The following is a 14,997-nucleotide window of genomic DNA, read 5'->3' as shown; positions in this document are numbered from 1 at the left end:
TCACCGACCCGTGCGCTCTCACAGAGAGGGACTCCTCAGGGTGCCGTCGGCTAGGCAGTGCCGTCTGGCGACACCCAGGGGAAGGGCCTTCTCTGTGGGGGCTCCCACCCTCTGGAACGAACTCCCCCCAGGACTTCGTCAACTTCCGGACCTCCGAACCTTCTGTCGCGAGCTTAAAACACATTTATTCATCTGCGCAGGACTGGATTAGATTTTAAATTTATACTGGTTTTAAATGGGTTTTATTATTTATATTGCTTTTAATAATTCGGCCATGTAGAATAAGTTTTTTGTTATTTTAGTCTGTATTTATATGTGCTTTTTACTTGCCTGTGAACCGCCCTGAGTCCCCTGGGAGATAGGGTGGTATATAAATGTGATAAAATAAATAATAAATAAATTGAAAAAAAATATTTTCGTGTCCTGTGTGATTACATTTAAAGTTCTTTTTATCCCCTCTCTCCTACAAGGCTGCAGGTGAAGGACTTTGAGTAACCCTTCTGAGGAATTATGATACTGGTAGCTATTTCCTAATAATGTAAAAGCTGCAATATAATAATAGTAATTGGTACTTCTGGTAGCATGAGAGGATAAGATTAATCTGGTCTATTTTATTTTATTTTTTTGCAGACAGTTGCATAGGAATGATTTGAGGAGGGGGGTGGGAGAAACTATAAAAGATGATCATATATTTTATTTAATGACCAACACTGTAGTTACCGTAAAGTCTTGGCCGACCATTAGTAATCAATTACAAGAAGGGGGAAAAGATAATGGCCTGAAGGATTATGTATGTTGCAAATCAAGTCTTTAAAAATCCCCTTCAAGGTTAGATATCCATTAATCAGCATTTACGGTCTCTGCTCTGAAAAAGGGAGGGTGTGCGGAGGTATTTTTTTTCAAATCCTGTGGGCTTTCAGGCCTTCCCCCCTCACCCTCTTTCCCTTAATCTTGCAAACCAGCTGGCTGCGGTTTTGCCACCCTTGATGAAGGCAAAGATTCGGAGGAGTAGGTGAGTCACAGGCTGAGATCATATGACTGTGAGTAAGCTCCCCTCAACATATGCGTGGGAGGCTCAATTGAGCAAAACCTTGTGGGGGAGGGGGAGAGAAAGTAGGGAGAGAGAGGAGAGAAATCAATATTGAGGGGTTGCCATCAATGGTCCTGATTGGAAATTCATCTTATCAGACACTCCATAAAGGCCGCAAAAGCTGGAGTAAGGAGAAGATAGAAATAAGGAGTTTTGAAAGAGATAGTCAAGGGACTTTTAGCATTTTGGATTATTCATGATTGTATACTCCCAGCTGGGTAAAGGTAAAAGGTAAAGGTTCCCCTCGCACATATGTGCTAGTCGTTCCTGACTCTAGGGGACAGTGCTCATCTACGTTTCAAAGCCGAAGAGCCAGGGCTGTCCGAAGACGTCTCCATGGTCATGTGGCCGGCATGACTCAACACCAAAGGCGCACGGAACGCTGTTTCCTTCCCACCAAAGGTGGTCCCTATTTTTCTACTTGCCTTTTTTACGTGCTTTCAAACTGCTAGGTTGGCAGAAGCTGGGACAAGTAGCGGGAGCTCACCCCGTTATGTGCCACTAGGGATTCGAACCACTGAACTGCACGACCTTTTGAGCGGCAAGCTCAGCATCTTAGCCACTGAACCACTGCATCCCTGTTTTCCCTAGCTCTCTAGGGAAGTCTTTAATTGTCTAGGAAATGAAAAGGTAACAGTAATATAAAGGTTTCCCTTGCTCAACTCTAGGGCTTGGTGCTGATTCTTGAATTCTTGAATGAGGAAGCCAGCATTGTCTGAAGATATTTTCCGTAGTTATGTGGTCAGCATGGGTATATGCCACAGGTACATGGAATGTTGTTACCTTCCCACCAAAGTGGCATCTATGAATTATTATTACAACTTCATGAGACTCATAATCAGGAAAGGCCAGTAGGGGATAAACTCATTTTTTTGGGGGGTGGGAAGTCCTTGGGACTTCTATTCTGCTCCCTAAATCGAGATTTTGAGAAAGAGAAACGCATCCCTACAGTACGTTCACTGCGAGTGACAAAGGATGTGGAGTTTCTGTGGGCAATAAAATACCTCTGGGGAACTATTTGCAGTTCCCACAGCTGTTCAGCAGGCTGGTTGCTTAGTCAGAGAGCTGGGATCTCAACACAACTGCCAGTCCTTTTGCACAGAGGTCAAGCCTCATGACTCACGGAGAGTAATTACAAAGGAAGTGGAAGGAGCAGCTAACCTCCTCTCTTCTTCCCCTCCGATAAGATTCAGAGCTGCCAAGGTCTCTGAAGAAAACACGAGTGTCCGGTCCTATTGACTCCCCCAATTCTCCAGCTCCACCGTTATAATTAAACGTTTGCATCCAGCATAGGCGAGCAAGTCAACAGGGAGAAGCTAAAAAGGCACCTCCTTCCTTCCTGCATCATAGATGAGTCCAAGAAGCTCTGAGTCATAGGAGTTCATTGGATGCCCAGGAGAGATCAGCCTCCATGGGACGGGAAAGCTTTTGTGTTTATACGGTCTTTGCTACAAGGCAGTGGTGAAATTCACATTTTTTTACTACTGGTTCTGTGAGCGTGGCTTGGTGGGTGTGGTGTGGCTTGGTGGGCATGGCAGGGGAAGGATACTGCAAAATCCCCATTCCCTCCCCACGCCAGGGGAAAGATACTGCAGAGTCCCCATTCCCTCCCCACTCCAGGGGAAGGATACTGCAGAATCCCCATTCCCTCCCCACTCCAGGGGAAGGATACTGCAGAGTCCCCATTCCCTCCCCACGCCAGGGGAAGGATACTGCAAAATCCCCATTCGCTCTCCACGCCAGGGGAAAGATACTGCAGAGTCCCCATTCCCTCCCCACTCCAGAGGAAAGATACTGCAGAATCCCCATTCCCTCCCCACTCCAGGGGAAAGATACTGCAGAATCCCCATTCCCTCCCCATGCCAGGGGAAGGATACTGCAAAATCCCCATTCCTTCCCCACTCTGGGGCCAGCCAGAGGTGGTATTTGTCGGTTCTCCGAACTACTCAAAATTTCCGCTACCAGTTCTCCAGAATCTGTCAGAACCTGCTGGATTTCACCCCCTGCTGCAAGGCCAGGGCAGGTGCTTCGAACTGCTGTTTCTTTAGCCAAGTAAAATGGGCCAGGTAGGAAGTGGGAAGTACAAGCAAATATGTCTGTGGAAGTGTAGGAGATGACTGAAAATGAGCCCGAGGGAGGGGTCAAGTATGTCATAAGTCTCGAGCCTTCAAGCCCATCAGAGAGCTGAGTCCAGCCGACCTTGAATTTCATTGACTCTTATCAGCAGACGCCAAGACAGCCATAGAAGAACCAATGGAAGAAGAGGGGTTCAAGGTGGAGAGTGGGTGATGTAGGAGATGATCAGAATGAATCTGAGGGAGGGGTCATAAGACATCACGGGGTCATAAAACGCCAAGACAGCACAGAAGAACCCATGGTAGAGGAGAGAAGCCAAGGTGACGTAGGAGCCCACAAGAGATCTAAGTTTAGCCCGCCTTGAATTCCATTGACTCTTATCTGCCACCAATCTGCTTTGACCCTTAGTAGTTCAGATTCTTGTAGAGAGCTTAAGCTTGCAATAAGCCCTTATATTCATTTGAACTGCCCGGATTTCCTGATTGCCTTGGCACCTGACAGGAATGATGGGCACTTTAAGGAAAGTTGAGGTAATATCTTATTGTCAAAATAAGATCCTACTTTCAGGATCTCGCAACATATGGGGTTGTAGCCTTTTTCCGGGGATGGGCTTCAAAAATTTTAGCAAGGGGTTCTCTGCCCAGTTGCTGGGTGGGAGTGGCCATGGTGGGCGTGGCGCCTCCTGTACCACGGCGGGGGGGGGGCGTTTTTGCCCTCCCCAGGCTCCAGAGGTTTTTCTCAAGCCTCCAGGAGGGCGAACTGGCCTCCCCAGGCTCCTGAGGCCCTCTGGAGCCTGGAAACGGGCCCATTTCCAGCCTTCCCAAACTTCCTGTAGGCCTGTTTTTCACCTTCCCCAAGCCTCCGTGTGCAACCTGCACTTACCTGCATCCAAAATGGGCCACGTGGGGACTCCTGGGAGGGGAGGGGTGGGTGGGGCCAGCCAGGAGTGGGATTTGGGGGTTCTCCAAACTGCACAGAATCTTACCTAGAGGTTCTCCCGAACCCCTGCAAACCCCCAGCATCCCAGCACTGGATTTTCCCCAAAATTCCAAGGGGTCCATGCTTTTGCTCATCCTCATTTTCCTTTCCCAACTCTATTTTCCAAATGAATGAAATGAAACTGTAGAGATTTTTAAAAACAAAAACAAAAACAAAGCAAGATGCCTCAAACCAAGAGTCTCCAGCTGCTACTTTTGAAGAATGCTAAAATAACCTTTTTTGTTTGTTTGTTTTTCACAAGGGTTCCACTTTTTATTTTTAAACATTATTTTCAGTCTGGGAACCACGAACTGGAGGAAAGAGAGACCCATCGAGGTGACGATATCACCAGACATTTGTGAGGCGGAAACATTCTGACCTTTATTTTTAGACGTTTGTGGGAAGGTTGTGGAAAACAGGTGTAGGAAGTTTTGCATATTGACTCAGAACAATTCTTCAGAGCAATTGTGCCCAGCTTGACACTTTGGATGAGGGCCTATTTTGTACGTGTGTCGGCATTTGGGTGGGCAAGAGTGAAGACAGTGGATGTTGTGACTCCAGCCCCCGAACCTGGCCCCATGCCCGAAAGTGACTCAGTGAGGGAGAAGGGCCGGTAAGGCTTACCTCGGGAGCACCAATTCCTTTGGCTCGGCTCCAGGAGCCAGAACCAGACCAGTCAGAGGACGTAATGAGGCTGTCATCCCCTGATTCCTCCCTTCCCCAGGCTACGCCTTCAGACCCAGCTGATAATAATAATCAAGCTTGGCTTGACCCGCGCTTCAGAAGATTAGAGAGGCGGTGTCATCAAAAGGAAGGGTGGGGAAGGAGCCCCACCCCACAGGATATATAAGGCGCTTTGGGACTGCTCTCACTCCACGGGAAGCAAAAGTTTAGTGGAACCATTTCAAAAAGAGCTAAAAGTCTTGCTACGTGAGTCATTTGTTTGAACTTTGGCAGTCAGCTGTGATTTCTCTGCTAGGACTGATAAGACCGTGAATCCACTGGCTGAAGGCCAGCTCGTGTGTCTGAAGTGGGGAAGGAGACAGAACAGTGGAAGGCAATGTTTTGGGATTTTATAGAAGAGGCAGTCAAGAAATTAAACCTCAAGAGTTGCCCTTGGTAGAAGAACAGACATGACTGTGATGTATGATCCACAACACACTTAGATTTATTCATTGATTCCATTTGTATAACAAACTAAACCAAAGTTGTATCTCAAACAGCCTGTCGAAGCAGTAATTTTTTGAGTTCCTTATCCTTAGAGCAAGCAGAATTGGCGATAATACTTAAAGAGGGAAGGAAGTTTTCTCGACATCAGACTGCCACTGTATATAATCTATATTCTATATGAAATGAAAATAGAATCACCTGTATTGATCTTTTATTTTATTTTTTTTATTTGTTATTTAATAAATAAATAAAGATAAGGCTCCTGCAACTCACGATATTTCCCGTGAGGCTCTACAAGAGTAAAAGATTGAAAAAGCAGGATAGGCAGACTGATTCTTTGGGGGCCACTGATGTTGGAGAAGATCCTGAGAATAATATGGACAGCTGAGAAAATAAACAGAGTCAACAAATATATCAACCCAGAATTCTCACTTGAAGCACAAATAGGTAAAGGTAAAAGTAAAGGTTCCCCTCGCACAGATGTGCTAGTCGTTCCTGACTCTAGGGGGCGGTGCTCCTCTCCATTTCAAAGCCGAAGAGACAGAGCTGTCCAAAGACGTCTCGGTCGTCATGTGGCTGGCATGACTCAACGCCAAAAGCGCACGGAACGCTGTTACCTTCCCACCAAAGGTGGTCTCTATTTTTTTCTACTTGCATTTTTTACAGGGTTTCGAACTGCTAGGTTGGCAGAAGCTGGGACAAGTAACGGGAACTCACCCCGTTACGCGGCACTAGGGATTCGAACCGCTGAACTGCTGACCTTTCGATCGACAAGCTCAGTGTTTTAGCCACCGAGCCCTTTTGAAGCACAAATAACCAAGCCCAAATTATCCTGGTGTCCTTTAGACACATGATGCAAGGAAAATGGACTTAGTTGACAATGGCAATTCGGGAAAACCCAAAAGACCAGATCAGGGGGAGACCATCATGGAGCAAAATCCATCTACATGGTAAAAACAACTTGATGGGCCACAATCTATCGATCAGTCACTTAATCTGGAAAATGATGGGATGGATAGAAGCTTTTTATCCAAACAATGCTAAGAGTTTTCTCACTGTTTTAGAACGTCCTGTTTATGAAGCCACCAACTTCAGTGGATAAAGCCAATAAGAACTGTGGCGGCACAGTGGTTAGAATGCAGCATTGCAGGCTAACTCTGCCCACTGTCAGGAGTTCGATCCTGACTGGCTCAAGGTTGACTCAGCCTTCCATCCTTCCAAGATCAGTAAAATAAGAATCTAGATTGTTGGGGAAAATATACTGACTGTGTAAACTGCTTAGAGAGGGCTGTAAAGCACTGTGAAGCTGTATATAAGTCTAAGTACTATTGCTATAAAAAATACAATAGAGAAAAATCCATGTTTGCATAGAATGCAGCAGTAAGTCATTTGGGAATGCGGTCACTATGAGCTGGTTCCTGGTTAGATTTTAGTCTTTGTCCTCCTTTTCCTTCCATACCTGAAAAGATTGCTGTTTTTAAAAAGTGCACATAATTGAATGTTTTCATCAACCACTATCCATACCATTTTAAAAACCTTGCAGGATGAATTTGGGGTTCAAGACAGAAAAAGCTCAAAGCAAGCAGGAAGTGTCAAAATACACCAGTTAAGGTGTGTGGAAAATGTGGTTTTCAAGAAAAAGAGACAAAAATCACTCATGCAACAAAGATTTTTTTTAAAACCAGGAAGTGAAAGCGAGTGTTTGCATATAAATAAAATTGGCCAAATCACCTGGTGCTGGTTGGTTTTTGTTTTTTTTAATGGGGAATTCCACCAGCAATTTCTCACTGTGTATATACAGTATATGGAGGTTTTTAAAATCACAATTCTTTTTGTAATATGGCAGAAAGAAGAAAGTGTTAATGTCCATAACAAAAAGCCATCATATTTAATATAATAATATAATAACAGAGTTGGAAGGGACCTTGGAGATCTTCTAGTCCAACCCTCTGCCTAGGCAGAAAACCCCTACACCACTTCAGACAAATGGTTATCCAACCTCTTAAAAACTTTCAGTGTTGGAGCATTCACAACTTTTGGAGGCAAGTTGTTCCACTGATTAATTGGAAATTTCTCCTTAGTTCTAAATAGCTTTTCTCCTTGATTAGTTTCTTGATTTGCTATTTGCTTTGCTTTGCTATTTGCTATTTGATTTGCTATTTGCTCCTTGATTTGCTATTTGCTTTTAATTAAATGAAATGATATTTCTGCCCCTGGGCTAAAGAAATGTTTTTTATGTTTAGAGATCAGAACCATAAGAAATTCAGTGTGGGTTATATTATTATTATAACAGCTGAAATACAGATTGAGTTTGCAATTTTTAGCTTATAATAGTTTCCTGTATTAAATCTGTATGTTGCCCAGTGTTCCCAATAACCCTGAATGACCTATCCACAATCAAGTTATACTAAAGTAAAATAAAAGGTAAACATTCTTAGCCTGTAATCTTTTTGGTACCAAAAAAAGGACACTGCGTGTTTAAACAGAGGCTGGAGGGGCGTAATAATGGACCACATAAGAATATAAGCTGGAATCTTGTATGATGCACGTTTGAGATGGCATTGCACAGGCAAGAACCTGTGTTGGCTTAAAACTGCTTTTACTGAATAGCTCATAGTTGTTGACTTCACAACACATTAAATATAATGGCTTTGGCTTTGGCTTATGTTTTGTGCAGATGTAGCCTAGAAGAACCTGTCTCACCTCCTACCTAACCCAGGCTATTTTGGACCGGCAATAAGACATCATAAATCTAAGCTGAGGTCATCTTCTTCTTTTACATGAGATGCCCAATCCTTTATTATTATATTATTATTTGAATCAGATGAATTTGGATATCAGCAAAATAAGACCGCCGCTGGTAGAGTGCCAAAATGGTTGATACGTTTCTCCCAGGGGGTGGGGGAAAGAGGACAGACAAGGGCAGGAACTAGGAGGAATTGCAAACACCAATTTGTGCAAAAATAGGTAACAGAATCACAAACCATCTCCCTGCAGCAGAAATAGCAATAGCACTTAGACTCATGTACAGCTTCACATACTGCTTTACAGCCCTTCCTAAGCGGTTTACAGAGTCAGCATATTGTCCCCCAACAATCTGGCTCCTCATTTGACCCACCTCAGAAGGATGGAAGGCAGAATCAACCTTAAGCTGGTCAGGATCGAACCACAGGCAGCGGGCAGAATTAGCCTGCAATGCTGCATTCTAACCACGGCACCACTATGGCCCTTCCTTCCTTCCTTCCTTCCTTCCTTCCCACTTAGCAGTAGCACTTATACATCACTTCAGTGCTCTACAGCCCTCTCTAAGGCGGTTTACAGAGTCAGCCTCTTGCCCCCAACAATCCGGGTCCTCATTTGACCCACCTCGGAAGGATGGATGGCTGAGTCAACCTTAAGCCGGTCAGGATCGAACCGCTGGCAGCGGGCAGAATTAGCCTGCAATACTGCATTCTAACCACTGCGCCATCAAGGAAGCATTATGATGTGATCGTTTTAACTTCCTGGTGTTAGGCTATATAACACAGGGGACAGGTTTCTATGGGACAGCCTGCTCCCTTTCTCCTCTTGAACTTGGCTGAATAGTATTTTTTTTTTAAAAAAAAGATGCCCTCATCTTGAACACAAAGCCATTATTTATCTGCTTAACTGTGATATTCCTCCATGCAAGACGTCCTTGGTGCTCTTTTTCCTTTGAAAGGTTTCTGGGACAACTGTCAGCTTTTTCCACGAGGCTTTTAACTGTTCAAGGTACAGTGATAAACTCACATTACCCCACGTCTTCTCTCAAGGAAAGGTCATATGCCAGCTAAGCCAGTTTTATTCCTGCTGACAGGGGACTAAAAAAAAAATTAGCAAGATAAGCAGCCACAACTATGCAAAGTCCCAGTAGTAGAAAATACTAAGCAGCTCAGGGTTGAACTGTGGGGTCCTTGGTGCTCTCTAAACTTGGCTGCTTTCTTGCAGACGTTTCATGACCCAACTAGGTAACGTCATCAGTGCTAGAAGGGGGATGGGTTTGCAAGGAGCAGGAAGAAGACTGTTGGGTCCTTGGTGATCTCTGAGCTGGGTTGTTTTCTTGGAGACCTTTCCTTACCCAACTAGGTAATGTCATCAGTGCCAGAAGGGAGTGGGGGTTTGCTCTCTGTTTATCTGTCAAAGCCCATTCTTTTTACATGCATTTTTAACAGCCTCCCTGCAACCACCAATTTAGCTTTGGTGTAACTTCCTGCCCCATTTTTATGCTTCGGAACTGAACCTCAAGGAGAATGTTGATGTTTAAGGGTAACATTATAATCTTGGGAGATGCAATGTTTTCTTCCTTCCTTCCTTCCTTCCTTCCTTCCTTCCTTCCTTCCTTCCTTCCTTCCTTCCTTCCTTCCTTCCTTCCTTCCTTCCTTCCTTTCTTTCTTTCTTTTTTCAATAGAAGCAACACAATATCACGTTAAGCTTCATTTCACACACCTGTTTTCTACAACTTCTCCATAGACTTAAACATAAAGGAAAGCCCCCAAAATATAGTTTCATTCAGTCCGGTGACATCACTGTCTGGATGGCTCTCTTTCCCCTACCTTATGGCTCTCGTTCGGAAAATAAATTTTAATAAAATGAAATGCAGAGTCCCTTTGGAAACAAAAAAGCTACTCTGTCCTTGTTTATACAAATTTTAGCTTCGTTTGCTAGATTACCCTAGTCATCCAGGTTTGAATCCTGGAAAATGAATCTCCTTGGGTTTTTTTTTAACCTGTGAGTGGCAGAATTTGCTTAGCGCTGTACGTTTTGTTGAAATGCTTACTACCCATGGTTAACCGAAGCGTTGTTTTCCCTCATTGACCCAGTTTAACGGGTTTGCATTATGCACTGCCCAATGAAAGCACATGGGCTGCATTCGAATCATAGTTAGGCTAACCTAAGATTCACTAGTTTGCATTCAGTTGTGTTGCACAAGTCTTCCTGTGTCTTTGGATGTTTTGTTTTTTTTTAAAAAAGAATCATTTCCTCAACATGTTAAAGACTTAGCTAGATACTGTAATTTTTTTCATGCTTGTTTCCACACATCACGTGCCAAGTTTCTTACAAGGTAGTTCAGACAGGGTATATCACACCAAATAAGAGAGCCTCTTAATTACATCTGTAATTACTCCACAAGCGTAGTCACATTTTTGCCCAGTACAAAGGGAAGTGCCCTCATATTTATTGTTTATTTTCTTTCTTTCTTTGTTTATTGACAGAGCCTAAAGGAAGGGAGGCTTTGAAGGCATTTTTAGCCAAATGTGGGGGGAAATAACAAAACAAGAGTCATTTGAGGGTTTCTCCCACCTCCCTTAATTCTCATTTGGGAATCAGACTTCAGCAGATAAAACGAGGTGGGCTAAATATTCGTTTACTTAGAAGGCTAGCAGCTGAAGTGTAAAACAGCTGGTCCTCGACTTACGACCGTCACGGAGCCTGGAACTTTGCTCATTTAAGTGATGCAGTTGCTAAGTGAGCTGCACCCAGTTTTATGACCTGTTTAAGCAAGTCGCCGCAGCCGTTCCGCGAAACCAGCTTTTCCCATTGACGAGGAATAGGGACGCACGGCATAGTTGATAAAAGTGTTAAGATTACGATAGGATCCTTAATCCTATCATCCCAATACATTGCATTCATTCAAAGGAGGCTTACTATAGACGTCTTGTTAAATGCATTCGGTCATCTGAATGAGAAAAAAGATCGAGGAAGGCTACTTACCCGGGCAGCGTAGGATATCCCAGTCGCCAAGCTGGATTCACCCTTTTGTCCAAGATCTTTGCTTGGTTTAGGCAGGAAGGCAGAGTCTCCCACAGCTAACAAAACACAGTTCTCTTGGATGTTTGCCTTGGACCGGAACGCCTTGTCTGGGTCTCCCAGGGAATAAGCAGAAGACAAGGAGTTGCTGAAGCCGATTTCTGGCACGGTCGGGCTGGTATGGACAGTGACGCATTCCGTGAGTTTAAACCTTGGCACCTCTTTCGTCCGTAAGCAGAAGTTCTTCAGGGTTGGCAAGGTGGAAGGATTGGCCAGCTTCACGTTCGCCATGCGAGGTACCAAGGTGCACAGAGAAATGGAGCTGTCCGAGGTACCAACTGGGACATCTTCAGTGAGTGTGTTAGACGTAGTGGACGGAGAAGCTGAAGAGGCCTTGAGGCGAAGAAGATCACTCGACGAGGTGTCTTCCTCCAAGGAGGTGAGGGATTCGTTTCTGAAACGGCTATATTTAGTCCTGTGGAGCATTCCTGGTCCTCTTAAGGATCCTACATCCAGTAGTTGTGCACTCGAGCAGCAGAGGATGGGTTCTCTCATAGCCTGCAAAGTTTTGTAACTCAATCTCCTGGTTCCCCACCCCCCCACTCCTTAACTTAGCTGCCTTCTTATGAATGACCAAAAAAAATATGGAACCAGACAGATCAAAATAATTTTGAATAGAAAAAATAAGAAAACAGGGTTTCTGGTCACTGTGGATGCTCTTAAAACATCTCCGGATTGTTTCTTCCTCTTCATCAACCCTGTTTCAGGTTGCCCGGTCATTTAATTGTTTGAAATTAAATCAAAGTGAAACACATACGAAGCCCAGTTTCCCAAAGCTACGTCTGTTTAATCTGAACAGGCACAGTAATTTCAAGCAAGCAAACTCCAAATTCTTCTTAGTTTGTCAGCACTCAATGCCATGATTCTGCATAGGATTAACGTTAAAGACCCGGCTACCTTAAAAAAATAATAATAATAAAATATTTAAGGATGAAGACACAACAAGAAATCTCTTTCTTGAAAAAACAACAGCCAGATTTATATATATATATTTTTAAAAAAGAAAGTAGCCTTGTTCCGAATTGATTATCAATGACTTGATCAGTTGAGGTGGGAAAAAGTACCTCTCTGAAATTAAAATAAAATCCGACAAAAGCAGCTCGAAGGAAAAAAAAGTCCAGGTTAACGTGTTCTATGAACCAAACTCAGATTCTGCCTGCAAAAAAACCCCACAAAAAACCCCCCACAGTAGCATAGTGACCCTCAAATACTTGCAGAGATGATATTCTGGCACAGCAGGGCTCCAGCTCTTCAGAACAACCATCAAGTCAATGGAAACATCACCCAAAAACTCTTTCCATCATCCTCTGGAGCCATCCCTTCGCTCTTTTCCCATCTCCAGATTAGGGTGACCGATTCCTTTGAAATGTGACCGAAAGAACGTTGCCTTTTCTCATCGCCTTTCGTCTTCTTCTTCTTCTTCTTTCTTTTTTTTTATGAATGAAGTTTTCTGAATGGATCTCACTGTGTGCAAGCGAAATAAACCTGTGAATGAAGCTGAGAATGGCTGTAACTGACTGGCAGTCCCAGGGGTGTTTAAGTCTGCAGCCAATCGGAAGGGAGCCTGATGACTCACGCACCATAAATACACGAAACTAGTAGCCATCCAAAATGTGACTTTTGGCAAAGGGGGCAGCTTTCACTGTACCGGAGGTAGCCAGTTGGGGAGGAGGGGGGGGGAAGGCATCCTTGGCACAAGATATATATATATATATGTTCTCGATGAGAAGAAAGGTAGAGAGCTTGTGGTTTCTGCAATGCAGCAGCTGGAACTTAGCCTAAGGAGATATATCCTAGTTCATAGGATGTAAAGCCCTTGGGGTGGGGATGTAGAGGGGTGGGGTTGGGGGGGAGAATGATGATGAACTGGGTTTTTTTTCCCCTATTTCTTTTTTTTTCTTCCTTTCTTTAAGAAACAGAGCTCCTTTTTATCGACTTTCCTTCCCATCTAGAATGGCACTTCCTGTGCCGATCAAATTTACTGCGGAAAGCAGATTAGAAGAAACACACACAGCAACAGACACAGGAAGCCTGGGACCTGAGCAGGGAATTCAATAAAGTACATCACATCCTCGGGAACTGCAAGCCATCACAGGCATTAGGAAGGAAGAGGAAAGGGCACCTGGGGAGAAAGGAGGGGAAGGGGAGACGGGAGACGGGAGGGGAGGGGAACCCTGCAGCTTTATCGCTGGGTTTTAAGGGCTCTGTTTGGAGCAGGATCAAAGCTGGGAAGGGTAGATCATAACAGTCGGGAGTTCCTTCTTCTTCTTCTTTCGATGAAGGAAGAGGCAGGAAGATTGAGACCGCTTGGAACATCCAACCCTCTCCAGGAAGGTAGCCCAGAGCTGATGGAAGGTGTCTCTTCCTTCCCCCCCCCCTTCCCCTCTCCCAGCATCTGTCACCTTCTGTCTTCAAATCTAAAAACATTAAAGCAGGGGTGGAATCCAGCAGGTTCTGGAGAACCAGTAGCGGAAATTTTGAGTAGTTTGGAGACCTGGCAAATACTCTGGCTGGCCCCAGAGCAGAAGAGGGAATGCAGTATCCTTCCCCCAGGAGTGGGGAGGGAATGGGGATTTTGCAGTATCCTTCTCCTGGAGTGGGGAGGGAATGGGGATTTTGCAGTATCCTTCTCCTGGAGTGGGGAGGGAATGGGGATTTTGCAGTATCCTTCTCCTGGAGTGGGAAGGGAATGGGGATTTTGCAGTATCCTCCCCCCAGGAGTGGGGTGGGAATGGGGATTTTGCTACCGGTTCTGTGGGAGTGGCTTGGTGGGTGTGGTGTGGCTTGGTGGGTGTGGCTTGGTGGGCGTGGCAGGGGAAGGATACTGCAATATCCTCATTCCCTCCCCACTACTGGGGGAAAGATATTGCAAAATCTCCATTCCCACCCCACTCCAGGGTAAGGATTCTGCAAAATCCCCATTCCTTCCCCACTCCTGGGGAAAGGATATTGCAAAATCTCCATTCCCACCCCACTCCAGGGGGAGGATTCTGCAAAATCCCCATTCCTTCCCCACTCGTAGGGGAAGGATATTGCAAAATCCCCATTCCCACCCCACTCTGGGGCCAGCCAGAGATGGTATTTCTCGGTTTTCCACGACCGGTTCTCCAGAACCTGTCAGAACCTGCTAGATTTCAACCCCTGGTCTTCTTGCCTTGTCTACTCCGACAAGATGCTAGGACTGAAAGAGGCAAATCAGTCTCCGCCTAGCTTTTACCCAGGGAAAGGTGGTGTAGATTCTGGATCAGTGTGAAATTCAACCCTGCTTGTTTGTCTTCCCTAGCATTTTCGACATGGTGGGGGGAGCATATACTGCTTACAAGAAAGTATACTTTCATGCAGTGGTGGGATTCAAGTAATTTAACAACCGGTTCTCTGCCCTAATGATTTCTTCCAAGAACCTGTTTGCCAAACTGCTCAGAAAGTTAACAACCGGTTCTCCCAAAGTGGTGCGAACTGGCTGAATCCCACCGCTGCTTTCATGGGAAAGTATGCTCAAACCGCACAAAAAGCACCATTGTTTGCAAGTTTTACCCAACGCTGAACGGCTATTTAACACGACGGGTTACTCCTACCCTGTGAAGCTTCACATGATCCCAGAAACCCCCCCCCCTCATTTGGGTTTGACTTGAAGGCAAGCAATTCCTTCGGCTAAAACGGTCTCTTTTTCTCCCTCTTTCCAGTGATGCAAGCAAGAAAGGGGAAGGAGAAACATCAAAGGAAAGCTCACCTACCTAGAGGCACCAGCGAGTGGGTTTGGGGTGTGGGAGGAGATACTTAATAATAACACACTGTTTTTCTAAGTCACAGGGTGCTGCACATGTGAAACGAAGGGTGTTTTTTAAAAAAAAAGGAAA

At 44.9% G+C, this 14,997-nt stretch overlaps 1 protein-coding gene across 2 annotated transcripts in view; it reads right to left on the bottom strand.

Moving 5' to 3' along the window:
• The window catches only part of SHC4 (SHC adaptor protein 4), a 47,666-nt gene extending 34,968 nt beyond the window's left edge, over positions 1-12,698 (bottom strand). Inside the window, exon 1 of one of the 2 annotated variants that reach the window (XM_058156520.1) lies at positions 11,045-12,698. In XM_058156520.1, the coding sequence (XP_058012503.1) occupies positions 11,045-11,635 (591 nt within the window). In that variant the 5' untranslated portion in view covers positions 11,636-12,698. The remainder of the gene's footprint in view (positions 1-11,044) is intronic. The other variant, XM_058156519.1, reaches the window with a different exon arrangement.
• Between the last annotated feature and the right edge of the window lie 2,299 nt (positions 12,699-14,997).

The sequence above is a fragment of the Ahaetulla prasina genome, chromosome 13 (assembly GCF_028640845.1).
Source record: "Ahaetulla prasina isolate Xishuangbanna chromosome 13, ASM2864084v1, whole genome shotgun sequence".
Taxonomy (NCBI): Eukaryota; Metazoa; Chordata; class Lepidosauria; order Squamata; family Colubridae; genus Ahaetulla; species Ahaetulla prasina.
The sequence above is the reverse complement of the archived record's forward strand: the minus strand, read 5'-3'. Positions and strand labels throughout refer to the sequence as shown.